Here is an 11284-nt window from a genome sequence, read left to right on the forward strand (position 1 = left end):
TTTTCATGTGACCCTTTTGGACTGTGCATATAAAAAGATGGACATACACCGCCATTTTTAAACTGAATGTGATGAGTAAGAGGTAGACTGACTGAATAAGAGAAGGGCAATGCAAGCTAATGGGGTCATTTAATGTAGAACTGAGCAATATGTTATATTTCATGAGCTAAAAAAGAAGAAGTTATTATTAAAATGTTTTCTGAGGCTATAGATCAATTTAGCCAACCAAGCACAAGACTCGCCTCCTACTGGACATTTGGAAAAATGCATTGCAGACTCAGACGCTACATATACAGATGGCAACACATCAAGCATTCCCATCAAGAACTCAATAAATAACAGTTGTAATGAAATCTAAAAGACTTAATCTAACTTAATCTTTTGTTGAATGTTAAAATGTAGAAATAGAGTAAGTTCCCAGCTAGTGTAAAATAGCATGATAAGTTTGTTTTCCTCCTCTCCAGTTTTCACCAGTCCCCACTAATGTTAACATCACGGAAGTGCAAAAATCTGTGAAATTGTCATTTAGGTCTCTAGGGTTTGTTCTCTAGGGACTAATTATAATATTTCATGGCAGTCTATCTAGTAGTACCCTGAGACCAGGCAGCTAAGACCATAGGCCTTACATATAGTTATAAAAAAAGAGCTATATGCAAGCTAATTGTCACCTTCCAGAAAATGCATTATTTCACACATCAGTAGGCCCTATAGCAGGAGCTGAGAGGCAACGAGGGCAACCCATACCTCCATTACTATCCATTATATCCATTATACATTTAACAGTATATTCTACAAAGTAGCCCACCTTGCTGAGAGCTGAAGCAAAAAAGATCTTTTGTAAATTAATCTTAGGCAAGATGTTTTTAATTGTTAATATAATGATGCACATTCAATCAGATGAGCCCTTTATGCATAAGTAAAGTTGGTAAACAGCAAGCTAATCAGTGATGTGCATCTTGTTCTCCTGTGGGATGCCAAGTAATTATGAATGAGCAGGAGCAGGCAAAGCGAGTTCACTAATGTGCCTTTAGTGCTGAAGAAGACTGGAGGAGCAGAAAGATATAATTCTGCTATACAATAATCCCAGAAAAGGAGGAAAGAGTGAGGAGGCAAAGATGGTGCTGCGGGGAATAGATGGAACAAAATAAATGGCAGCAGAGAAAAGAGTAGGAGAGGAAAATACAGAAACATAAAAAACATATTCCCCTGTGACAAGCTAGCTACTTCAAACGGCGTCTTTGGATGAGCCAGTTGAGTATTTGACAGCATGTAGTAGGCTTTCCTATCTTGTTTTTCATCTCTCGTGATCATGCATATGGTAAGAGATACCGGTATCAGAATGTCTGAGACCCTGGGGTATATTTACCAGATGTAGATGTAGATACTCATACTCAAACCAGGTGTTAAAGCAGAACCCTGTTGTGGTAATGTGTGAACTGCAGTCTATCGAGACAGGTTCTGGAGGGACATGCTGTTTGCTGATCTGACCACCTTCACTGTTTGGTTGTACACCCTGTGGTACTCTGTTGAAGTCTGCAAACACCTCTGCCAGGCATTGAGACATTCAGCTCTCTGAAGATCAAAAGCCCCGCATGACGGCTGTCTGAATCATTTTTTTAGTGTAAAATCGTTTTGTGGACTTTCAACACCTGCTCGCGCGGGCGCTCTCAGCCATTCCCAGTGTGTGGTGTGTGTCCATTGTTTTATTTTGCACAAGGCCAGCAGCATGCTGTGAAAGGCATAGGTACTGTGGCTGATAGGCTGATTGATCTGGGACCATTCTTCTCTGTGCTCCAGTCATTCCCACATCTATTATGGCCTTTAACCACAAATAACAGTACCTCTGGATGTTGTTGTCATGGCTGACTTTGATCTATAAGTTAAGGGCCAGTATGTGAGGTGTGTGCATATGTCCCTCTTTGAGCATCCTCTAACCCCCGCGAACCAGTTCTGTCCTTGTTTCTACTGCTGCTGCCGACATTTCTCTCTCTCTGCTTTTATAACTTTGTAACAAATCAACAAATGGCATGTAGATAGTGTGGAGAGTGAAACAGCAACTGTCAATTAACTAATAATGACACTACGACATGGCTTAAGTAGTGTGGAGCATGTGTAGGTGCTGACGACTCACTCACATTGAATTGTCTCTCATTTCCAAGTGGCAGCAACACAGGCATACAAAACGGCTGTCATCCTCTATTAGAACAGAAATCGGTCACAGGAGATTCACCCAATAATGCGCAAACACACATATAATACACAAATGCAACTGTAACACGCTCACACAGTATGCAAACCTCTATATACACGTGTGCATCGGCCCTGTAAGCAAAGATGATGACATTATCTGCCGTTATCTGTGATGTTAAAATAAAAATACAGATTTTTAGGCATCAATATTTCAGCAGCTCTGTGAATTGCCTCCAAGACATATGCTGCATTATTAAGAGTGAGCTGCTTGCAGTTTGAAGTATGTCATGGGTGATTCTCATTGACAGGAGGGATTCTTTCAGCAGATAAAGAGATGAGAGAAACCACAGATATGTCTCTGGTCTTTCTGGGTGTGCGGGAAAAAGGAGGTTCTGCATCCAAATCTGATTCAACAAATGCAATGCTACGTATCGATTCCTGGAAACACATCCTGCTCGTAAACTTGCATTTCTCCTTGTTCAAACAAATCAGACACTGGCACCACTGCGAGACAGTAATCAATTGAAAAATAACAGCCCCCTTTTTTCAGTGTAATGATTGAAACTGACAGGGCAATAAACGTCTTTGAAAAGCAGTCAAAGGTTAAAGCAGTGTTGTCAATATGCAGAGAGACAGACGGCTCCTCTTATTCACAGCAATCACTCTGTGTCCAATTATCTGCTGAATTTGTAGCGTTGCTGTTCACACCAGTAAGCCTGAACACACCATAGATTACAGCACAGAGTTTTTAATCTGGAGGCTTGTAAAATATTTGTTCATGTTTACAAATGAATAAATACACCCCTGACTATTTAATCAAAAAGGTTTTTGTCCAAACTCGCCATCTTGTGTACAAATAGGAGAGGGGGAAAAAAATCAGTGGAAGCCAGTCACGCAGCTTGGATCATGTACTCTAGATTTTCTCTGTGGAGGAGCCATTAATCTCCTTCCACTTGAGTTAAAAGAGCTGTGGAAAATATACCCAGTGACAAGCAGAAGTCTAACACTGAAAACCTGAGTGAGGATTAATAAAAACAGACTCAATATCAATAGTAGAAGAGATCGAGCAGGCTGCTGCAGTGAAATGTAAGATTTAATTGTCAACATATAACACAAGGTTTTATGACAAATTCAAATTTTGGAAATGTATTGCACTAACAAAGAATAATAACTAAATTGCCCGAGGAAACAAACCGCTCCGAAGTCTGGTGGTACAGCATTGGATCCCTCCTTGTTTTGCCAGATGGCAGCAGGGTAAACAGGCTGTGGTGGGTATTTTTTTTAGTATCCTTTGAGCTGTGTGCAGATACCTCACTGTTAACAGTGAGGCTCAATAGATGGATGCTGGTGAAAATCAAAGCATTTTGTGATGCTTCTAGTTAAGTTGCTCTCCACTGCTCCTGAGTAAAAGTTAACAAGAACTTGACACGAAAATTCAGTTTTCTTAAGAAGTACAGTCACTCCTGAGCGTCCTTAACCAGGCAGGTGTGTGCCGGCAGTGACAGGTTCTCTGTGATACTCATTCCCGAGAACTGAAATATGTTCACCTGCTGTTCATTAGCTCCACTAATGTAAAATGGGGTTTGAATTCAAGATTATTGCTGCAAGATTAATGTTTAAGGAGCACCTACAGTTCTGTCTCATTGAGGCAGCTCCAATTTTATATCTAAAATATTTACAGTGTGTTAAACTATTAACATTTGTTTCTCTTTCATACTGCTGCAGGCATTACTTACATGCATCTTTACACTGAATTATTGTATTAAGACTGGATTTGCAGTAGCCTGTAACATGGACATCCTTCTATTTTCACAAATAGAGAGAAGTGCCTGCTGGATAAAATTCAGTGTACTCCACATTTTTGACTTGCTTGAAGTGTTTCAGCCATTTAAACAGGATCACAACCTACAACACCTTTCTAGTACCGAGTTGGATGCCGATGAGATCTGGTGGCCGTGAAGACCATTTGAGTACAGTGAGCTCAGTCAGCTCAAGAAAGCTGTTTGAGATGATTTGAGCTTTGTGATGTGTTATCTTGCTGGAAGCAGCTGTCAGAAGATGTGTACACTGTGGTCTTAAGGCATGCATAAAAGCTGTGGTATTTAAACAATGCTCAACTAGAATTAAGGGGTCCAAATGAGCCAGAAAAATCCCCCCCGACCACCATTTCAGCTCTACGACATACCTGTATTCTTGATGCAACAAAGGATGGATTCTCCAAATCTCCAAAAGTTGATTCTGTTCATCTGCATGTAGCGTTGGGGAAACCTGCAGTCACCTGAGACTGAAGAAGTCACTTGGATGAGTGACGGAGCGTTTCTCCCACTGAAAACGCTACGTCCAGATGAACAGAATCCACTTTTGGAGATTTACTTACCTGGATGATTAAGCATGCATCAAGACGAAGGATGGATTCATGCTTTCATGTCATTTATGCTAAATTCTGTCCCTGCCATTCAAATGTTGCTGCAGAAATCCAAACTCATCAGACCAGGTTGGAATTCTACCATCAGTTTCCTGTTCTTACAGGTGCACCACCCAGTATGGCTTTCTATTGTTATAGTTTTTCTACGTTGAGGCTGGACGTGTTGTGCATTGAAAAAAAATGTTCCGGCAACACACCACAACTACTTTGGTTGTAGTGTGCTGTTAAATGTAGACTTCTAATCTGAATGCGTCTAGCCATTCATTCTCCTCCAACCTCTGACACAAACACACCCAGATAACTGCTGCTCACTGGATATTTTTGGACCCTGGTTGTGTGGGAAAATTCCAGTAGATCAGCAGTTTCTGGGAAAAATAAAAAATAAAAAAAATCAGACCAGCCGTCTAACACCAGCCACCACACCGTGTTCAAAGTCACTTAAATCACTCTTCTTCACCCATTCTAGTTCTTTATGCCTAAATGCTTGAGTAAATACAATGTAATTGGCTAACTAGGCATTTGTGTTGTTAAGCAGTGTACCCAATGATATAAGTACATAATGTATAATACACATTTATGGTCAAACTGCAAAGAACACACACTTCCTTTCACTTTTAACTTTTTAATCTGCAAAATCAAATTTCATGGTTTGATTTAGTGGTGTACAATACTTCTACTCAGTATAACAGTAAACAGCTTGTGATTTCAACAACAATGAACGAGTCAAAATTGGATTTTGTGATGTATGAACCATGATATCTGGGCCATTTTATTTCTGTGATTCATAGGGAGAACACAGTGTAAATCAAAACAATACTCAGGAATGTTTACAGAGTTTCTCAGAGTAGCATTGGCTCCAGTCCTGAAATAGATGTTCCTATGCTGAGGTGAGACTCGTTTTGAGTTAACTATTCAGGAGACTGTGGCAAAAAGGATGAAGTTCAAGTTTTAGGAGGCACGACGCAAGTTCACTCCATCAAAGTGATTTGGATTTGGCTGTCAACACACACCCTCCACTGAAGCCCCCTGTTCAGACTTGGACCCTCAACCTCTAACCCAGAAATGTCCATATTGATTCCTTTCTGCTGGCTGCTGTGGTGGTGTTGCTGGGACAGGTAGGTAGAGCGTCGCTGTGAGGACCATAAATAGAACATCTCAGCGGTCCAGCGAGCGTTTCTGGATTGCTTCGGCCACCACGGTGCGCAGGAGGGCGATGACAGAACGAGGGTCATCACTGCCAATCACAGCACTGCCTGACACAATCATGTTAGCCCCTGCCTAGAGCAAATGGGAGCAAACAAAATGTCAGAAAACCTAAAAGCATATACATTTTGATTTTAGACGGTTATTTGATTAGCCTGTCGTGTATGCATCGTTTACCTCTGCACACTTGTGAATAGAGTCAGGACCGACCCCTCCGTCTACTTCAATATCTAATGATGGGAACTGACTCCGCAGCCAGCTTACCTGGGTCACACATACACAGAAAAGAACTCAAAATGTGCCAAATACAATTTTCACAGATTAGTAGGAGAGCAAAGGCACACAATAATGCCGGTTTAATCACATGCACCCCTCCTCAACCAGACTGCAGGCCAAACAAAACCACTATATTGTGGTAAATATCTGCTTCAATAATGACTGAATAATGTTTTCAGAACTGTCAATAACCAACAGTCTGCACAAATCATACAGAGTGTGCCTTGGATCAGTTTTTTGCTTTTTACACCACATTTTCACCCACACAAGAGGTCCTCCTCAAAATGGAACACACAGATTCATCTGAAAAACATCTGTACGTGATCACTACAAAGGCCCGGCAGCACTTATACACCACATACTTCACATATACCTGAACCCATTGCACTGCTTTTTTCTAAGTCTGCAATGCAATATTTTGTATCAGCCTGCTGTGGGCTATGCTTGTGGAAAACCAGCATTGCCCACAGCAGGCTGGCTACAAAGAATAGTCATGGTAAAATACACTATCAGTTCTAAGTGTTTACATATCAGGACATTTTAAAAAAAGATCTGATCCTTGCTTACAATTATTTTAATACAAGCTCAGGTGAGCAATAATACACTGCATATTATACTGTGTCATTATTCATTTAATAAAAACAAAGCCAAAATTTAGAAGCAGCGTGTGACAATGATTCAGTAGTTTTTAGAAGCACCTCTAGCAGCAATAACTTGAAGCTGACTGTATGATTTTATCGTCTCTTACAGTGTTGAAGGACTTTTGGCCCATTTTGCTTTACAATGTTGCTTCAATTTCTTGAGGTTTGTGGGTAATTTATGTGCAGCTCTTTTAAAGAGCCCACTGCAGCATTTCAATCAGTATGAAGTCTGGACTTTGACTAGGCCATTGCAGCACCTTGATTATTTTCTTTTTTCAGCCATTCTGTTGCAGATTTGCTATTGTGTTTCGGATTATTGTCCTGTTACGTGACCCAGTTTGGGCCAAGCTGTAACTGTCAGATAGATGCCGTCACATTTGACTAGAATACTTTGATATACAGAGGAGTTCATAGTCGACTCAGTGGCTGCAAAACAAGTCCAAATTATCACCCCTCTGTCAGAGTGCTGATAGTCAGTATGAGCTGTTTGTGCTGATATGTGTTTGGCTTTCACCAAACGTGGCTCTGTGCACTTTGGCCAGTAGGGCTGCACGATTTTTTTGCTTAGAATTGAGATCACGATTCTCTCACGATTTTCTTTTCCAGTATAAATATTTATTGCGCTTATTAACTGCACATCAACTTCGTAACAGTTGAGACTGAACATAAAAACAATAAATAAACAAAAACAACAAATGTCTCACGTTTTGTTGTTGCCGCAAAATGTTGTACTGCTTGAAATTCCGTCTCCACCGTTGCTCGACACTGAGTGTATAGAGCAGGTAGTGCAACAATAGAAAAATAGTTGCGGGACGGCACTGTGTAGCGTTTGTCTAGGGTGTTGATCATTTTCCTAAATCCCTCATTTTGCACAGTGTTGATGGGAGCCGTATCTTTGGTCAGGTGATAAGTGATAGCCTCCGTAATGTCTTTGTGCCTGCGGAAGTTCGACGGGTATAGGGAAGCGCTGTATAAGGTTCCCGTTATTGATGTTTGGGTGGTTGACCGGGACGGATTTTCTCCAGTCACTTTCTCGTCATCCCTGACGTGTTCACCGTTGTTTTTTCCCTGCTAATTTTAGCATCACACGGCACAGTTTCTGTATTACGTGGTATAAGGCTCCGCCCTTGTCATTTGTTGAGCAGGAAGAGTGAGCGCTTGTTTTCATGCAGATTACGTCCCGGATCAAAATGCGGTACAATCGTCGTCGTCGTCTTTTTTTTTTTTTTTTAATCGTTGTCATTTGGAAATGAGATCGCACATAAGTATGAATCGAGATCGCGATTTTCTAACGATTAATCGTGCAGCCCTATTGGCCAGACATCTCCACATTCGTCTCATCTGTCAAAAGGACATTGGTCCAGAAGTCTTGTGGTTTGCTCAGATGCAACTTTGCAAAGATGAGCTGGGCTGTCATGTTCTCTCTAGAGAGAAGAGGCTTTCTCCTGGCAACCCGTTCAAACAACCCATTCTTGTTCAATCTTCTAATTTTACTGTCATGAACTTTCTCACAGAGGCCTGTAGAGTCTGAGATGTAGCTTTTGGGATTTTTGCAATTTCTTTGAGGATTGCACCCAATAACCTTGGGATAAATCTGCTGGGACATCAACCAATGGAAAATTGACAAGTGCCTTCAATGTTTGCCTTCTATGAGCAAACTTTCTCCCTGTAGAATAACAGACTTCAAATTGTTTGGAAATGACCTTATAACCCTTCCCAGATTGATGGATAGCAATAATCGTTTCTGTAAGATCATGCTGTTATCCTTCATCCTAGAGAATTAACACACACCTGAATCCTCCAGACCAACAAATTAACAAAACGTCCACTTTTACTTTTTGATTGTTTTATCATTTCACACTTACTGATGGTCAGTTAATGAAGTGTGTTTAATTAGCCGCTCCTGGCTGCTACGTACCCTCTTAATTCATGTGGAAGCAGTATGAGTGCATGCTTTCTTTTTACCATGATTATACTGTGCAGTCTTTAATGCTATGACCATTTACTATGTATTTTTATTTGGATAATTTTAGGGGTAGTGTACAGAGAAACGCACACTGTTTTTGTAATGCATATTCCTTTAATTTCCTTTCTTAAACTTCTCAAATAAGACAAACAATGACTTCACACCTCATATGCTAATGAAGAGTATAGAAACTGCACTGTGCTAAATTGTAAATTCAGTAAGTATGATAAATCCAATTTGTTCTGTTGTGGTTATGTGTAATACTTTTTTTTTTTTTTTTTTTAGAAAGGTCATTCTTCCATCTTTGCTTAGTCCTTACCTTGGGCATCATGTCTTCCATAAACTTTTGTCCCCCAAAACCAGGTTCAACAGTCATTACCAGAGCCATGTCGATCTGGTTAGCCCAGGGAGCCAGCTCTTCAACAGTAGTACCAGGCTTAATAGCCAAACCCACCTGTAATACAAGTGAGCGAGGGTCACTTTAACACTCGCATGTTTATAACAAATGCCGGGGTTTTATAATTCCCTATCACTACAATTATACAATTACACTATAGTTATGCAGATGTCTTTTTCGTCAAGGCACTGAATAAGTAAAGCAAGTCTGTCTCTTCTTTTGGGGTCTTTTCCTCACCTTCATGCCACTCTCTCTAATCTCTTTAATGAGGTTTCCAGGGTTGGTGGTGGCCTCTAAGTGGAAGGTGTACTGATTGGCTCCTGCTGCGGCCATAGGCTTGACCCATTGCTCAGGCCGAGACACCATCATGTGCATATCTGCAACATTCACACTGTCCCAATACTGTGCGGCACAACAATACAATAACAGTGATTGTTTTATCATTAAGTCTCACCAAAGAACGGGTCTTGGCCTACTGACTTCCTCAAACACTCCACCATGGGATGGCCAAACGTGATGTTGGGTACAAAGTGCCTTAAAGAGGAAACAAAGAGAAACTTTTAGATTGCAACTGTTGTGCTCTTTATCTTGCATAAAAAGCTTACACTGACGTCTTGCGTAAGTGTGGAGAAAGCTAAAAATGTCAAAACTACCACGGAGAAGTATAAGGCAATAACACTTTAAAGACAGTCTTGTAATAGTTTAGCACCCAAAATGTTTTAGCCTTCCATTTAAACCAGTTACAAAAATATCGCCTACCCGGCTTAACTTTTGACAAGCTAGGTTAGCTTGTTGATGTTAGCCAACTTTGGCTCTCAAGTACTGAGCTTGAAATTGGCTTGCTAGCAGCTAGCACGACAGGTAAACTATATGCTAACCAACTGACCCATCCATGACGTCCAGATGCAGGTAATCCGCCCCACACTCCATCATCCTCACACACTCGCTGCCCAAACAGGACAGGTCGCTGCTCAGGATGGACGGACCGATCTTCGCACTGTAAGCCATGCTGTTAATGCTGTATTTCTCTGCATGCAGCCTGGCGCCTAACAGGACAAGCTCGCCGTACCGTAAAGCTCAACTTCCGCTGATGACTTTCAAAATAAAATCCAAGAACTGGGAGCGAAACGTCTGGCGTCGTGACGTGGAGAAATATTTAGCTAGGCAGCATAGACAAGCTTCGAAGATATTTAGGACATCATGCAAGTCTGTGTTTTATGCTAAGAAGAAGCTAGATAAACGTGTGACTGTCTTTAAGACATCTGTCTTTTCATTTGTGATATTCTTCCCGTCGATATATATCTTCAAAGTATGTATTATCACATTTTTATGCTTAAACAAGCTAAAGGCAACTATCCAAATTTTAATAAAGTACTAAAATTATGAATGAATAAAGACGTATTTTTTAACATCTTAACTTTTTTCAAAAACTTTCCTGTTTTGCTCTAAGTGTCAGTGGGTAGTTTGATAACTTTCTCTCACATGTTTTGTTGTCACACTTCCGCCTTCAGTTTGTTGTCACACTTCCGCCTTCAGGTTAAGACAATGTGTGCATTTTGACACTAGATGGCGCAGAGCTCATAGCAACGAGCTCCTACATATATTAGTGGTTTTTATCTGAACAGCAGAGGGCTGATTGGGAAAAAGAAAGATCACACTAACAAAGCCTCTTAAAAAAAGAAGAAGAAAAAAAAATGGTTGAAAAAACACCTATAATAGTTATTTCCCCCACAATGTAATAAGTAGGTGCAACAATTTCTAGCAAATCTTTTTTTGTTTTGGGGGGGGGTTGGTATATTTTTAGAACAAGGCAAATCCATTTCATGAGACATCACAACAGATAATTATGCAAACACAAATTAGTAAATGGGCTGCACTTAGATAGCTCTGTTCTACTCAATTTGCACACTCAAATTGCTTTCTGACTGCAAGCCTCATTCACTCATTCCTCACACATATGCACACAAACACTTTTTCTATGCCTAAGCGCTTTGCCTAACATTCACACAGACTCGCATAGATGCATTGGTGGCAACTCGAGGTTCAGTATCTCGCCTAAGGATACTTAAACATGCAGACTAGGGGAGCCAAGGATCAAACCAACGACCTTCCAATTAGTAGAAGGCCTACTCTACCTCCCGATCTGCAGCTGCCTCAGTCACTTTAAGTAATTGGATGCTGCTGTA

At 40.7% G+C, this 11284-nt stretch overlaps 1 protein-coding gene across 1 annotated transcript; it reads right to left on the bottom strand.

The window, feature by feature from the left end:
* Window positions 1–5221: 5221 nt before the first annotated feature.
* rpe (ribulose-5-phosphate-3-epimerase) lies at window positions 5222–10180 on the bottom strand. Its single transcript, XM_084908698.1, has 6 exons — window positions 9985–10180; window positions 9553–9632; window positions 9336–9475; window positions 9021–9155; window positions 5996–6082; window positions 5222–5893 (listed from the first exon to the last, which is right to left on the bottom strand). Exons 1-6 carry the CDS (start codon window positions 10104–10106, stop codon window positions 5771–5773), a joined length of 687 nt encoding a protein of 228 aa, XP_084764824.1. The 5' UTR covers window positions 10107–10180; the 3' UTR covers window positions 5222–5770.
* Between the last annotated feature and the right edge of the window lie 1104 nt (window positions 10181–11284).

This window comes from Perissodus microlepis, chromosome 16, assembly GCF_051167445.1.
Source record: "Perissodus microlepis isolate ML-2025 ecotype Zambia chromosome 16, ASM5116744v1, whole genome shotgun sequence".
Classification (NCBI taxonomy): domain Eukaryota; kingdom Metazoa; phylum Chordata; class Actinopteri; order Cichliformes; family Cichlidae; genus Perissodus; species Perissodus microlepis.